The sequence below is a fragment of the Megascapheus bottae genome, unplaced genomic scaffold, assembly GCF_031878675.1.
Source record: "Megascapheus bottae isolate mThoBot1 unplaced genomic scaffold, mThoBot2.hap1 HAP1_SCAFFOLD_40, whole genome shotgun sequence".
In the NCBI taxonomy this organism is placed as follows: domain Eukaryota; kingdom Metazoa; phylum Chordata; class Mammalia; order Rodentia; family Geomyidae; genus Megascapheus; species Megascapheus bottae.
In genome coordinates this window covers 212,738-229,227 of record NW_028327715.1, presented here as the reverse complement: position 1 = coordinate 229,227, position 16,490 = coordinate 212,738, and the positions used below count along the sequence as shown (strand labels likewise).

General features: G+C 40.8%; 1 protein-coding gene and 2 pseudogenes across 1 annotated transcript in view; 2 read left to right on the top strand and 1 right to left on the bottom strand.

Moving 5' to 3' along the window:
* Positions 1-3,562: 3,562 nt before the first annotated feature.
* Positions 3,563-4,584, top strand: LOC150039265 (RWD domain-containing protein 3-like; annotated as a pseudogene).
* A 549-nt stretch (positions 4,585-5,133) lies between these two features.
* LOC150039264 (fibroblast growth factor 3 pseudogene) lies at positions 5,134-5,956 on the top strand (annotated as a pseudogene).
* A 780-nt stretch (positions 5,957-6,736) lies between these two features.
* Positions 6,737-16,490, bottom strand: part of LOC150039263 (uncharacterized) — a 39,743-nt gene continuing 29,989 nt past the window's right edge. The window contains exon 3 of the mRNA XM_090327814.1: positions 6,737-6,832. Coding sequence (XP_090183940.1) covers positions 6,737-6,832 — 96 coding nt within the window. The remainder of the gene's footprint in view (positions 6,833-16,490) is intronic.

Here is a 16,490-nt window from a genome sequence, read left to right as displayed (position 1 = left end):
TGGACTGGAGTCATAATTTAAGTGGGAGAGTACCTGCTGTGAGCACAGAACTCTCTCTCTCTCTCTCTCTCTCTCTCTCTCTCTCTCTCTCTCTCTCTCTCTCTCTCTCTCACACACACACACACACACACACACACACACACACTCACTCACTCACGCAAACAAAAGAGGGAAGAAGGAAAGGTCTGGTGTGGTGGACTCCTCTGTGAGAGGCCTGTAGACATTCTGGTCAGCTTTCTCTGGGGATGAAGCACTGGAGATGACTGGTATCCCATGATGCCATCTTGCCTTCTCCATGCTGGGATCACTTGCTTAGCCCTCTCAGAAAGCACCATGTGATCTCCAAGTACACTGCTCATCTGTCTCTGACCACAACTCCTGGAGCTCACAGCATAGGTTTGATTTTCCTGAAAGGCCAGATCCATGATCCTTCCCCTGGGACTCAGAGAAGACATTTAATTATTTGCGAACCTCAAGTTTCTTCTATAAAATGAAGCTAATCATATCTCATACATTATAGAGATGATCTGAGAGATGAGATGAAATCAAACATTCTAAGCATGTAGCTAGGTCCTAGATCTTGTATGCTCTGCCTCCCAAGTGCTGGTATAACAGACCTGTACAATCACACTTGCAACTAAGTTTTTCCTTTGCTTTCTTCACCTTCCAGGTACTGAACTCAGGACCTTGGGCATGTTCCTCTACCAATCCTCAGTACTGGGGTATTTTAGGAGGAAGGGAGGAAATTAGGTCACTGTGAGCATGCCCTTAAATGGCATAGTGGGGATGATAGTCTCTGTGTGCCCTCTCTCCCTCTCCCCCCCCCTCTCTCTGTCTCTCTCTGTCTCTCTCCCCACCCCCCAGCCACTGAGTTACACAGGCCTCCTCTTCTATCACATGTTCCAGTTGATATACATTGCTCAAAACAATATAGCCAAGAGATATGTTTGGATGAGGCAATGTAAACCTTTTCTTCTTTTCAGTGGATTGTCTCAACTATTTTGTAACAGACAGCTGACTCTCCAGGTGAAGTGAGATTTTCTTTGTATTGTGTAACCCAGGTACACAGTGATGAGAAACCCAAAGGAAAAACTCTGACTGTAAATCTGTCACATTTTCTGTTGATGCCATAGTTTTAGATGTTTAAATATTCATGTGTTTGGCAAATACATTAGAACCAGAGTGATAAATGGAACTGTATAGAAGGTTACCTGTGATGTTAAAAGGGTCCTCAGTGATTAACAACTGTGCATTAGTAATTCTGACGATGACATGCCGTTAAGTTTCATACTGTTTCTCTCTTCCCTCTTGTTCGACTATAACAGTAGGTCCATGGCATTAAAAAGAGCAGAGGAGAATGCAGATCAATAATGATTGGCTTACAGGGAATTGGAAGTCCAGAAACTATATATCTTTAACATTTGATTTTTCTTTTAGCAGGAAATGGGTTTATTATTTTAACTGTGTGGTAGCAGCTAAGATTTTCTAGTTTTTTTTTTTGCCAATCCTAGGTCTTGAACTCAGGGCCTGAGCACTGCCCTTGGGTTTTTTCCTCAAGACTAGCATTCAACCACTTGAGCCACAGCACCACTTCTGGCTTTTTCTTATGTATGTGGTACAAGAGGAATCGAATCCGGGTCTTCATGCATGTTAAGCAAGCACTCTACCACTAAGCCAAACACCCAGCCGAGTTTATAGTTTTTAAAAACACATATATAGCCAGGTGCTGGTGGCTGCTGCTCCAATCCTAGCTACTCAGGAGGCTGGAGCTTGAACTCAGGGCCTGTGTACTGTCCTTGGGTTTTCTTAAGGCTAGAGGTCTACCACTTGAACCACAACACCAGTTAGAGATTTTCTTTCTCTCTCTCTCTCTCTCTCTCTCTCTCTCTCTCTCTCTCTCTCTCTCTCTCTCTCTCTCTTTCCTTCCTTCTTTCTTTCCTTCTTTTGTGGTGTGTCATTAGACTTGAAGTCTGGGCCTGGGCATTGCCCCTGAGCTCTTTTTCAGCTCAAGGCTATCACCCTACCGCTTGAGCCTCAGCACCATTTCTGATTTTCTAGTTGTTAACTGGAGATAAGAGTCTCACGGACTTTACTGCCCCGGCTGGCTTTTATGTGCAATCCTTAGATCTCAGCCTCCCGAGTGGATGGTATTACAGCTGTGAGCCACTGTGCTGGGCTATTATGACTTTCTGTGTAGGTGGTACAAGGAATCAAAACTGGGGCCTTCGTGCGTGCTAGGCAAGTACTCTACTAATAGTCCACATTTCTGGCCACACAAATCATTTTTATAGGGAAATCTTGGTTTTTGAATAGAAAGAAAAGATGTTATAGGATTTTCTAATCCAATGTTTCATTTATCATTGTTTGATGGATTTTTCCCAGTAGAATATTTCACTTGGGATGTTTTTCTGAACTTCATTGTGTTGATATAGTATGGCTTATTTTCTGTCTTCTTTCACCCATCAGGATGCCATAAGCACTCAATGCATATGATAGTATTAATAACCCTATTAACGGCTAATATTTGTCAAGTGTTTCCTCTCTATGGATCAGGCAGTATTTAACTAGTCACATAATATGCTATAGCTTACAACAGCCAATGAGGTAAATCTATTACAAGTGCCATATATCACACAATAATGGAAAGAAAAGTTTCAAGAACTTACCAAGTACTAGACAGAAGTGAGTAACAAAGCAGGGATTTGCACCCAGGCAACTTAAACCCAGACTCTAAGCCTCATAGTTGCTGTAAATCCTGCTCAGCCCAATTATTCCTAAGCCATGCAGCTTCATAGAAGCCATGCAGTTCTCATAGAAGGCACTGAGGATTTTGGGGAATAGAATATTGTCCTATTAATCTTTACATATCCATAACTTAGTGAAATGTACAGCTCATATCAAGAATTTAGTACGTATTTTTCAAAAGTGAATTAATTTCTGATTTGGGCATAAAACATTGGGAAAACATCACAGAATGCTGTACTGACTCAATAAAATTTAAGTGGCGTCCACAGTATTTTCTACGATTTTTCTCACTCTACTAGTAACTTGCATTCCCCATCAAATAGTGGAATTAGGAAGTCCCATGCTGTGGTTCATGTGATAATCTACTAAGCAGGAGGCTGGGATATGGAGGATGAGAGATTCAAGGTCAGGCAGAAAGTTCTGTGAGTTTGTCTCCAAAGTGGCCAGCCAAAACTGGGATATATGGCTCAAGTATTAGAGTGTCAGCCAAGCAAGCAAGTCAAGAGAGCATGAGGTCCTGAGTTCAAACATTAATGAAATAGCCAGCAAAATTAGGATATATGGCTCAAGTATTAGAGTGTCAGCAAAGCAAGCAGGTCAAGAGAGCATGAGGTCCTGAGTTCAAACATTAATGAAATAGCCAGCAAAAATTAGGATATATGGCTCAAGTATTAGAGTGTCAGCAAAGCAAGCAGGTCAAGAGAGCATGAGGTCCTGAGTTCAAACATTAATGAAATACCCAGCAAAAATTAGGATATAGAGTGGCCGTGAGGCCGCGCTGCTCCCGGCCTGGTGACAGCGGCCGCCGGAAGCGGACATGGCGGCGCTGGTGAGCGACGAGCTGGAGGCTTTGGCGGCGATTTTCTGCGGGCCCCACGAGTGGGAGGTGTTGAGCCGCTCAGGTGAAGACCCCGGGCCATCAGCCTCAGGTGTTCTCCCCGTGGCCCGGCCGGGGGCCCCGCCCCGCGCCCCTCCCCCCTGGCCCTGGCGCTCCGAGACCCAGGCTCCTTCCCTGAGGCCTTGAAACAGAATCCACACCAAGGCTGAAGGACTTGAGATGTGGATATACCCTGAGAGTCAGTATTCCAGTTACCTGTCACCTACCACTTGTGCCTGCCCAGGATCTCAGTTAACTCTGAACTCCTGACCAGGGCCCAGTGGGAGACTGGGAAGGACATGCTACTCGAGCAAGCAGAGACCCTCCTGTCAGAACCTATGGTTCAGGAGCGGGTCCTCTGGTGTCAGCAGAATCTCCGGCATATCCTCAACCAGCCAGAACCCAGAAAGGGCAGCAGCCAGGATGCTTTTGCAGTCAGCCCGACCATGGATGATGGATTGTGGCTGGCTCTTTTGCATCTAGATCCTATGAGAGCAAAGACTAAATACGTCAGAACTGTGCAGAAATGGGCTTCTGATTTAAGGCTCACAGGAAGACGGATGTTCATGGGTAAAATAATACTGATTTTACTGCAAGGACACAGAAGCAACATCAAGGAGTACCTGATGCTGCAGAAAACCTCCAAAGTCGATGTGGACTCAAGTGGAAAGAAATGCAAAGAGAAAATGATTAGTGTACTATTGGAAACAAAAGTACAGACAGAACACACAAGGTTTCTGGCATTGGAAGTCAAAGAGTATTTAGTGTGGGATGACTTACAAAAGGAATTTGAAGCTGCAGGACTTCAGAAGGTTTTCCCCGAATTCGTGCTTGGGCTGGTGAAATAAAATGAATGACAGGAGTCTGGATCAAACAGCAGGGTTTTGTTGATGTTGTTGCCCTGGCTTGGTGGAGGGGCTATTGAAAGAATTATAAGGAGGCAATGTTAAGGTTTCTCTCAAGTACAGTCTTTCTCATTCTGGGACAAAAGCTGTGTTTCATAGAATATATGCAGGAAAATGCCTTCCATGTCCTAATTTTTGCCAGGGAAAACTGGGCTTAACAGATGGAACTTTATTTAAAAGATAAAGAGATGAAAGCAAAAAAGCCTTTGTTTTTTTTCATATATTTTTATTCTAATTAATAAAAGGGTTACATTATATTCGCCAGATAGAAGGTGCATTAATTCACATACATTGATACCCTTTCTTATGTCTTGGTCCCCATTTCCCTCCTCCCCCACCCCCACCCCTCATCTTGTTTTTCCCCCTTCCCTATCCAGTTTCAAATAACCAAATACAAATGTATCCAATATAGCTGCTTTTGCGCAGCAGCGGAAATTTCACCGCTCCAGGGCTCCTGGGGAAGAAATTAAAGTCAGTGTCTCCCTCTCCCCCCCCTCTCTCTCCTGCTCTCTCTCCCCCTCCCCTCCCCTCTGCCCATCCCCTCCCTGAGCCTTCCATGGGCACCGTGCAGGCCGGCAGCTGCCGCGTGGCGGGCGCGATGCCAGGATGGGCCTGATCTGGCTCCTGCTGCTCAGCCTGCTGGAGCCTGGCTGGCCCTCGGCGGCCCCGGGGGCGCGGCTGTGGCGCGATGCGGGCAGGCTCGGCGGCGGTGTGTACCAGCGCCTAGGCTGGGCGCCCCGGCGCCGCCAGCTCTACTGTACCACCCGGTACCACCTGCAGCTGCACCCGAGTGGCCGCGTGGACGGCAGCCTGGAGCACAGCGCCTCCAGTTTCCTGGAGATCACGGCGGTGGAGGTGGGGTCGTGGCCATCAAGGGGCTCTTCTCTGGACGGTACCTGGCCATGAACCAGAGAGGGCGGCTCCACGCTTCGGAGCACTGCAATGCAGAATGTGAGTTCCTGGAACGAATCCACAAGCTGGGCTACAACACCTACGCCTCCCGCCTGTACCGCTCGGTGCCCGGCGGGCCCGGGCCTGGCGCCACCCCAGTGCCCACAGGCTGTGGTATGTGGCCGTGAATGGCAAGGGCCGGCCACGCCGGGGCTTCCGGGCCCGCCGCACGCAGAAGTCCTCCCTCTTCCTGCCCCGTGTGCTGGACCTCAAGGACCACGAGAGGATGCGGCTACTCCACGGCGGCCCGCCACGGCGGCCACGGCGGCAGAGGCAGAGCCGGGGGTCACCGGGCCCACGCCAGGCAGTGCACCCCAGCCCGAGCCACCGCGGGCACCACACCTCGCACCTGGCCCTGACTGACTCTCCCGGCCACAGGCTTCCTCCTGCCCTCTGCAACCAGGCTGGATGGGACTCGAGGGGCCTCAGTTTCCCCACGTCCAGCGGTCGGTGTCGGCTGGCCGGAGGCTTTGTGTAACTGGGACATTAAAGTATTTTAGTATAAAGAAAAGAAAAACAAATACATAAACTAAAACAACTATAAAGATCACCAGAGAAATATATCTCCTCCAAAATCAACTGTTTCCATAAGAGATTTTAAAGACAGTGAAATGGGTGATATTTGAAAGAACTTGCTCAGAAATCTAAATAAACGCTACGAAGACAACAGCTGAACAAAATGAAGTAATGAAGCCAACATAGCATAAAACAATAAAAATCCAAGGAGGAAACAGATATTTTGAAGAGTCAAAATTTTAGAAAGGAAAATTTCAATAATCCAATTAATTCAATTAAACATATTGTGAACAGAATTAAAAGAAAGTGAGGATGGAGTATTAGAGATCAAAGATAAAGTAGCGCAATTAGATCAATCAGACAAACAACAAAAATAAGAAAATATAAACGTAACATGTAAAACTTGCCAGGTATGGTGGCTCACGTTTATAATCCTAGCTACTCAAGAGTTTGACGTTTGAGGATCGTGGTTCAAAGACAGCAGGTAGGAAACTCCATGAATCTCTTATCACTAGTTAACCATCAAAAAGTAGACATGGAGGTGTGACACAAATGGTAGAGCAGAACAGCTCAAGGACAGCACCCAGGCCCTGAGTTCAAGCCCTAACACTGGTGCAAACAAACAAACAAACAGACAGACAAATAAACAACAAAAGGAAACCCATGAATCATGGGTCTGGAAAAAAAGTACAAACTAAAAACACAGGAAACGAACTCCATAAAAAAGACAGTAGTGAACGCGTTAAGTCTGGATGACCTGAGTCATCCAGGTCCACTCGGAGGCCTTCAGGATACCAACAGGCAAGATCAGCAAAAGGACTAGACTATATTTGAAGCACTGGATATGCAAAAAAGAGACTATGAAAACTGTAAGAGAAAAATGGAGAGAAGCAAGGGAAGGCCACTTCATATTCATAAAAAGAAAGATCTCTTAATAAGAGATAACAATTTTAACATATATGCCTCTCATGTTGATGCATCCAAACTTAGGAAGCAAACAGTACTGCATTTGCCAGTGCAGATGGACTCCAACATAATGTGAGTGGGGTGCTGTGAGACCTCAAACTCCAATAGGCAGGATATCCAGACCATTATTGGACCTCAAAACCATGAACCAAGAAACATCAGAATGGAATGGCACTGTCGACCAAATGGACTTAAGAAACCATTGCACACTACTTTATCATCCGCATGATACAGTCATCCCGGAAATCCATGGAACTTTTTTCAAAGTAGATAGTGTTTTAGGATAGTAAGCAAATACTAATAAATAGATGAGAACAGAAATAATTTACTTTCTTCTTCCTGATAACAATGCAATAAAACTTGAAGTCAAAAAAAGCTACAGAAAATATTCAAGTGCATGGAGACTGAGCACATATGATTCAATGGCCAGAAGAATTAGGAAGGAAATCAAGAAATCTTTAGAATCTAATGAACATGAAAGCATAACTCACAAGAGCCTCTGGTATAATTCAAAGGAAGTGCGAGGGGAAATGTTTCTAGCTATGATGCTAGAATCATTAAGACATACATAAAGGTGACTATGTAAATAAAGGGTGATTTCAAGGAAAGAACTTAATGATACACCTGAACATGGCAGGAAAATTAGGAGGCAGAAAGCAATGATGATTGGGGAGACATGAACGAAAGCAGGATAGACTAAAAATAGAAAGAATTAACGGAATAAAACTTGTAATGAAAAGATAACTAATATCGACAAAGCCCTAGATAAAAACTAACCAAAATAAGGAAGAAAAAGACCCCAAATGGAAAAAATTGCAAGTAAAAATGGAGATGTCACAGTGAATACCAGTGTACTTTGAAGACTATGTTCTAATAAATTGAAAAATAGAGAAAAATTTGATAAATTTCTAGATGCTGTTGACTCTCCAAGGCTAAACCAACTAGATGGAGAACCATTTAAACAGAGCGAGAGCAATAAAGTTGAAATCGTAATACTCTTCAACATATAAAGTCACAGGATTAGATCCACTCAGTACTATTTTCAATATTGAATACTGGCATAGTCTTTGAACTCTTGCTGGCACAATAAGTTGGCTATGTCCTGGAGAACCTTCAGAATTCAGTCCTCAAGCTGACTATCTGAAACATCAACAATTTTTCTTATACTTCACAGTTTGGTGCCAAGTCAGACAACTCTTTTTTTTTTTTTTGCAGTGGCGGGGGAGAATTCATGGAGGTCACTTGATGGTGGTTAGGAGGTTTTGTTGGAACATGGGCTGATCTGGACAATCCAAGACAACTTCACTTGTATATGAATCCTCCTTTGGTCTCACTGAGTCTTGTATTCTACTCCATTCATCTTTGGGTCTAGTTTTGTGCCAATACAAGCTGTTTTTTTTCTTCTTATTATAGCTCTGTAATAGAGGTTGAGGTCTGGGATTATAAACCCACAAGCACTGCTTTTTTGCTTAGAGTTTCTTTGGCTATTTCACATCTTTTTTGTTCCATATGAAGGTTTGGATTGTCTTCTTTATCATTTTAGGTGCCTTGAGACAATAAAGGTAAGAGGCAGTGCCCAGTTCCTGAGTTCAAGTCTCAAGAAGAGCAAGAAAGAACTTAGCCACTGTTAATGGGTATTACACTTCCTGGTGGCTTTCACCTGGATTCCCCTGAGGAGATCTAGCCCATTCTTTATGGTGGACAGCATCGTGCTTATGTTTAGCTAGTGCCCTTCATCCAAAACTAAATCAATCAGTAATGGCCTCAAGAGCTTGGTCCTCCATAATGTCTCCTACTGTGCTGAGTCCAGTGATTGTTACCCACAGACCTATGACAGTGAGTCCACATCTGTCCTTCAGTGTGCCATTCCATCTATGAGCATGCACTTGACCTTCTAAAAAGCATAATTCTTGACAGTATGGTGAAATGAAAGCCACATGGAATATAAGAATATCCTTGAATAGTGTGTGAACTGAAATTCCCCAGTGTGCAACTTTGCAGTGCACATGTTGTTTAGGGAGACAGTCACATTTCAGAGTATTAGAATACAGCTTCATGTATTAGAAAAATGGAGGAGAATGGAAACAGAATAGGCTGGACTCAATCATCAACAGAACGGGGCATGAATTGTAGAATAGCAAGGGGCAGAGATCTACCCACAGGACTAGAGGTTGAGCAAGGGACTGGGTTTGGGGTAGGCCTTTATAGGGCTTAAAAAGGGAGCAAACATTAAAAGAGGGGTAATGGTCTGTTGGAGGTACAGGGTGATGTGCTTGTCCAGGCCCCCAGTGGAATTTTCCACCTGTAGTGTGGGGGACATTATCCCCTGGGGACCTAGGTCAGAATCACCTGCCTGCAGACAAGCACCTGAGCATGTGCCTGGTGCCTTGCTTGACCAGGAGGAATTGAGCAGCACTCAATCCTTCACCAAGCTCTGTGAGATCACCTCAACCTCCAGTCCCATTTTTTTGTGCCAGACCTGGGCCTTGAACTCAGGGCCTGGGCACTGTCCTTGGGCTTTCTCAGGGCTAGAGCTCTACCACTTAAACCACTGCACTATTTCTGACTTTTTGCTATGTATGTGATACCAAGGAATCAAACCCCGGTCTTCGTGCATGCTAGGCAAGCATTCTACCAGTAGGCCAAACTGCCAGCCCCCTCCAGACCCACTTTCTGGTAGAGATGTTAGTGCAACCTCAATGTAGTGAAACTAAATTGAACCCTTGCTTAGTGGAAGAGGACAGGCCCTTCCTTCATTAGAGTACAGAAGGTTGGCAGCCTTTGCCGTGCATACATAAAATCCACTGAGCATCCTGCCAGCTTCCCAGGTCAAAACACATGAAAGAGCACTGTCTTTGTAACAGTAGAGATGAAAGAAGAAAATCATGACCAGAGTATGGAACAAGAATTTTAATAGAGTGTGAAAATTCAAACCTTACAGTTCCTTTCGAAACATCTCTCCAGGATAATTCGTGAGCACTGTCCGTTTTGGCATGTGTCCACATATTCACTCAAGAACTGGGACACACATCAGGGCCCACACTCCTGAAATTCCAATCTTCAATGGTCTGCAGTGTTTGGAGTGCTGCTCTATGAAACAGTGATGGGATTGGCTTGACCTTGACACCATTAATGGGGCAATGAGTTTTCTCTACATGTGGGTAAGAATGAGATCTAGCAGCGGCATTTTGCTCAACACCAGAGCTCTGCAGTGTGTGGTTTCCATCACGTGGTGAATCTGATTCCAGCCTGATGTCAGAGGCTTGGATTTTGGTGTAGCCTAACTACGAGTGGAAAGGCTGAGGGTAGGGAATTGTCCTTTGATGAAATTTTGAAGGCCATGGAGGATGAGTAAGAGAAAGAGTATTAAGTCCATATATTTTAGTTATGTTTAAAATTATTTTAATGTTTTATAAAAATTAACTCTGCTTGTGGTAGTTATAATAATTGTATAAACAAGTGTAGATAGACCAATTGAGGTTAAGTATTGTTTGTGGGGTAGGTAGGTGTTTACTTCAAGGAATAGTTTAAGTAGAACTCCAGCTTTGGGAGTTGGCGGTAGGATGAAAAAGTCTTTTCCTTGAGTTCGCTCTAAGGGGATTTTATACCTCTTTGTAGGTTTACAAGACCTAAGTATTGGAATTATACTATTAGAGCGATCTTCATTTGAGTAATTTATTTTCAATTAAGCCTGCTAGTGGTATAAGAATTCAAATAATGATGAAATATATGATTGAGGCTGTTTGACCAATAATAATAAATGGGGGCTCAACGGGTTGCCCTCCAATCCATGTGAGTAAAAATAGGTCTGCCACTAGGGTTCAGAATAGGAATTGGCTTAGTGGGCGGAATAGAAGGCTTCGTTGGTTTGATGTATGAAGGTAGGGAAGAAGGGCTAGGACTAAAATTGATAAGACTAGGGCTACAACACCTCCTAGTTTATTGGGAATAGATCGTAGGATAGCGTAGGCAAATAAGAAGTATCATTCAGGTTTGATATGTGGTGGGGTGTTGAGAGGATTAGCGGGTATATAGTTGTCTGGGTCTCCTAGTTTGTCTGGGAGGTACAACACTAAGGTCATGAAAAATATAATCAGTAATAGTGCTCCTAAGAAGTCTTTGGTTGAGTAGTAGGAGTGGAATGGGATTTTGGCACAGTCTGATGGGATGCCTAGTGGATTATTTGATCCTGTTTCATGAAGAAATAGGAGGTGGACTGTGGCTAGGGCTGCAATGATAAAAGGGAGGATAAAGTGAAATGCAAAGAATCGTGTAAGGGTTGCTTTATCTACTGAAAACCCACCTCAAATCCATTCTACTAGGTCTTGACCGATATAAGGGATTGCTGATAGGAGGTTGGTAATAACGGTGGCTCCTCAAAATGATATTTGTCCTCATGGTAAGACGTAGCCAACAAATGCGGTGGCTATAGATAAGAATAGGAGCAAGATGCCAACATTTCATGTTTCCTTATAAAGGTAGGAGCCGTAGTAAATGCCACGTCCAATATGGATGTATAGGCAGATAAAAAATAGTGAAGCTCCATTTGCATGTATATATCGGATTAGTCAACCATAACTTACATCTCGGCAGATATGGGTTACTGATGAAAAAGCTGTTAGAGCATCTGATGTATAGTGTATGGCTAGGAATAGGCCAGCTGAGATTTGTAGGATTAAGCATATGCCTAACAGAGAGCCGAAGTTTCATCAGCCTGAGATATTAGGTGGGGTGGGTAGGTCAATGAAAGCGTGATTTACGATTTTAAATAATGGGTGAGACTTGCGTATAATTGTCATTAGTTTCTATAGTTGAATAACAACGGTGATTTTTCATGTCACTAGTCTTGGCTAATATCCATGTGGAAATTATGAATTACTTGAGTAATTTTCTTTTAATAGTTATAGTTCTTGGAATTGTTGTGGTGGCAGCTAAGCCATCACCAATTTATGCAGGGCTTGGTTTGATTGTTAGTGGGGGTGCTGGGTGTGGTGTGGTTTTATATTATGGTTGTTCTTATATAGGTTTAATAGTATTTCTTATTTATCTAGGTGGAATACTTGTAGTCTTTGGATACACTACTGCTTTGGCTACAGAGGAATATCCTGAGATATGAAGTTCTAATTCTTGAATGTGGTTTTTGTTATTTTCTGGTATTGTTCTAGAAATTATTTTGATTGTGCTTTTTATAGAATCTGATGGGTTGAAATATTTGTCTTCTTTTGTAGTAGGGTTAGATTTGCTGGGTGTTGAAGGTGAGGAGATTCTGGTTGTTCGTGAGGATTCTATTGGGGTTGGGAGTATGTATAATCTGGGAAATTGACTCTTAATTATTTCAGGTTGATCTTTACTTGTAGGGGTTTTTATTATTATTGAGATTACTCGTGGAGTTAGATGATAACTAACATTAAGATAATTATAGATAGTATAAAGGATAAAAAGTATAGTTTATTTAGTCCATTTATGTTTGAGGTAGCTGATGATATTGAGGTTTGTGTTGATTCGATATTTTTAGGTAAAATTTTTTCGAGTCACATAAGATCTAGTAATGATGTTGCAATTTTTTGGTTGAATTTTAGAATAATTGTAGTCATATATCGGTGAATGATTAGTGGAAAATATCCTAGTATAATTGAAAAATTAAATTTATAGTTGTTAGGATATATTTTTATACAAAGAGTTATTAGGTTTAGTTCTATGGCTACTATAACACCTATTACTGTGATTAGAATAGCTGTTAATTTAATTGTCAGTGGTATTGTTATATTTTGAGTGTTTATTGGTTGGATATAACCAGATAAAATAAACCCTGCGAAGATACTTCCTAATAATAGACGTTGGATTGGAAAAGTAAGTTTTTTGTTATTTTCATTTATGTACATGATTGTTGTAGACCGTGGTTGATTTGATAGAACGTAGTAGATTAGTCGTGTGCTATAGGCTGCTGTTAGGGATGTGGCTACCAAAGTTGTAATTATTGCTCATGAGTTAGTATAGGAGGTATTTATTGACTCAATGATTAAGTCTTTTGAATAAAATCCGGATAAAAATGGTACTCCTGTGAGGGCTAAATTTCCAATTACAATGGCTGATGATGTGATTGGTATAGATTTTGAAATTCCTCCTATCTTACGAATACCTTGTTCATCGTTTAGGTTGTGAATGATAGATCCAGCGCATATAAATAATATTGCTTTAAAGAAAGCGTGGGTGCAGATGTGGAAAAATGCTAGGTTGGGTTGATTAATTCCTCATGTAACTATTATTAGACCTAATTGGCTTGAAGTTGAGAAAGCGATAATTTTTTTGATATCATTTTGTGTGAGTGCACAAATGGCTGTAAATAGTGTTGTTATTGCTCCAGTGCACAGAATAATCGATAGTATTGTAGCGTTGTTTGATAGTAGTGGATGAAATCGGATAAGTAAGAATACCCCTGCTACAACTATGGTGCTTGAGTGTAGTAATGCTGATACTGGGGAAGGCCCTTCTATAGCGGCAGGTAGTCAGGGATGTAGGCCGAATTGAGCTGACTTTCCGATTGCGGCAATGATTAGTCCTAGTAGAGGTAGATTAGATGTTAGTTTTATAGAAAGGATTTGTTGAAAATCTCAGGAGTTGAAGTTTTTGTAAAATCATGCTATGGCAATAACTAGTCCAATATCTCCAATACGGTTATAAATAATAGCTTGTATAGCTGATGTATTGGCGTCTGTTCGTCCGTATCATCACCCAATAAGCAGAAAAGACATGATTCCTACTCCTTCTCATCCGATAAATAATTGGAATATATTGTTTGCGGTAACTAGGATCAGTATGGTGATTAAGAATATACTTAGATAGTCTATAAATCGATCAAGATACGGGTCATGTTTTATATATCAATGTGAGAATTCTATAATTGACCATGTTACATATAATGCTACAGGTATAAATATGATTGAGTAAAAGTCCATTTTGAAGCTTATGTTGATGCTGATAGTGTGGATGGTAATTCATTGTCAGTTTAAGATAATAATTTCTTTGTTAAGGTTGAGATAGATTGTTAATGGAATTAGACTTAGGATAAATGCTCATTTTACAGTTAATATGTTGCTTGTATTTGGTTTATTGAGTGCTAGTAGGTTAAATATGAATGGTTTTAGAAGAATAATAAAGATAAATATATAGGAGAAAATTATTATATTTATTACTTTTGTTTGGAGTTGCACCAATTTTTTGGTTCCTAAGACCAACGGATTACTGTTATCCTAAAAAAGTAAAAAAGCCATATTTTTATATATGGGGCTAAAGAATTAGCAGTTCTTAGCTATTATTTTTCGGTAGTTAAAAGGGTTTATCTGTAGATTCACAATCTATTGTTTTTATAAACTATAATTACAAAATGTTGGACCTAGGATTAGTTCTGGTTTTAGTATAAGTATAACTATGGGAAGCAGGTGAAAAGCAATTAAGGAGTGTTCTCGGGTATGGGTAGGTTTTAGGTTCATAAGGTGATCAGGTAGTTTTCCTCGTTGAGTCGAGATGAGTATATACAATGTATAGGCTGCTGTGATTAGTATATTCAGTCCCGTTAATATAATGGTTGTTGTGGCTCATTTGAAAGTTGAGATAATAATAAATAATTCTCCAATTAAATTGATAGTGGGTGGTAGGGCTAGGTTTGTTAGTGAGATTAAAAATCATCACATAGCTATTAACGGTAGGATAGATTGTAAACCTCGAACTAATAGCATAGTTCGGCTATGTACGCGTTCATAATTAGTGTTGGCTAGGCAGAATAGGGCTGATGATGTTAATCCGTGGGCAATTATTATAGCGGTAGCTCCTATGTAGCTTCAAGGGGTTTGGATTATAATGGCTAAGATAACCAGGGCTATGTGGCTGACAGATGAGTAAGCAATCAGTGATTTTAGGTCCATTTGTCGTAAACAAACTGAACTAGTTATCAATATACCTCATAATGATAAGAGGATAAATGGAAAAATTATTTTTTCTGAGTTTGGACTGATAAAGAGTGATAAGCGTATTATGCCATAGCTGCCTAATTTTAGGAGGATTGCTGCAAGTACTATGGAGCCTGCAATTGGTGCTTCAACATGGGCTTTTGGAAGTCATAGGTGTAACCCATAAAGTGGTATTTTTACTATGAAAGCTATTATACATGCTAGTCATAGCAAGTTGTTTGTTCATTCAGGAACATTAGTTTTAACAATATACTGTAGAGAGCATAAATTTAAGGTACCTTCTATTTTGTATAAGCAGATTAGGGCAATCAATAGGGGAATGGAACCTAGTAGTGTATAAAATAAGAAATATGAGCCCGCTTTTAGTCGTTCAGTTTGATTACCTCATCGTGTAATGATAATCACTGTGGGAATAAGGGTGGCCTCAAATAAGATATAGAATATGATTAATTCCGTAGCTGAGAAGGTTATAATTAGGAGGGCTTGTAAAATAATTAATAAGGTGATATAAGTTTTTTTCCATAGGGGTGATTCTTTGGATAAATGATTTTGGCTGGCTATAAGTATTAATGGAGTTAGTCAGTAGGTGAGAATTATTAAAGGTATAGATAGTATATCTGAGAAGAATATTAGAGAGAAATATATGGTTGGATACGGGGAGATAAGGTTAATAATAGCCCCTATTGTGATAATTAGGCTGTATGATGTTGAGTAGATTCAGATTATTTTATTGTTAGATAATCAGATTATTGGGATAATTATTAGTAATGGGATGATGATTTTTAGCATTGTAGGAGATTTAGATTTTGTACATAATCTGAGCCATAATTTATAGATACTTTGACTGGTAAAGACAATCCGATAGCTGCCTCACATGCTCCTAAGACTAGTAAAATGATTGGGAATACAAATGAGTAAGTGTAGTGATTTAATGTTGTTTCTACACATATTAATATACATAAGGTTAACATTATTCCCTCTAGGCACAAGAGAGAAGATATTAAGTGTGATCGAAAAATTATTATTCCAGTTATTGAAATAGAGAATATTAGGTAAAGATTTAATATTGTTGGTGGCATATGATGGTTATGAGCTTAATCATAATCTAATGAGTCGAAATCAGTTATTTTATTTAAACTAACCATCATATTCATCTCATTCTAGGCCTTTATTGCTTCATTCATATGCTAGACCTAGTGCTAGAATAGTAATTAAAGTTAATGCTAGCATTATTATTGACTGTGTGTCTTGATATTGGAAGGCTCATGGAATGGGTAATAATAGAGCAATTTCTAGGTCAAAAAGTAGGAAAGTAATAGCCACTAGGAAAAATTTTATGGAGAAAGGGAGATGTGCGGAGTTTATAGGATCAAACCCACATTCACAGGGATGTACTTTTTCTGAATAAATATTCATTTGAGGCACTCAAAAAGCTACTAAGACTAGAATTAGTGAAATGGTGAAATTTAGTGTTAGTGATAAAATTAGGTTAATTACTTTTTCTTGGAATATAACCAAATCCTTTTGATTGGAAGTCAAATGTACTGATATACTAAAAAAGTA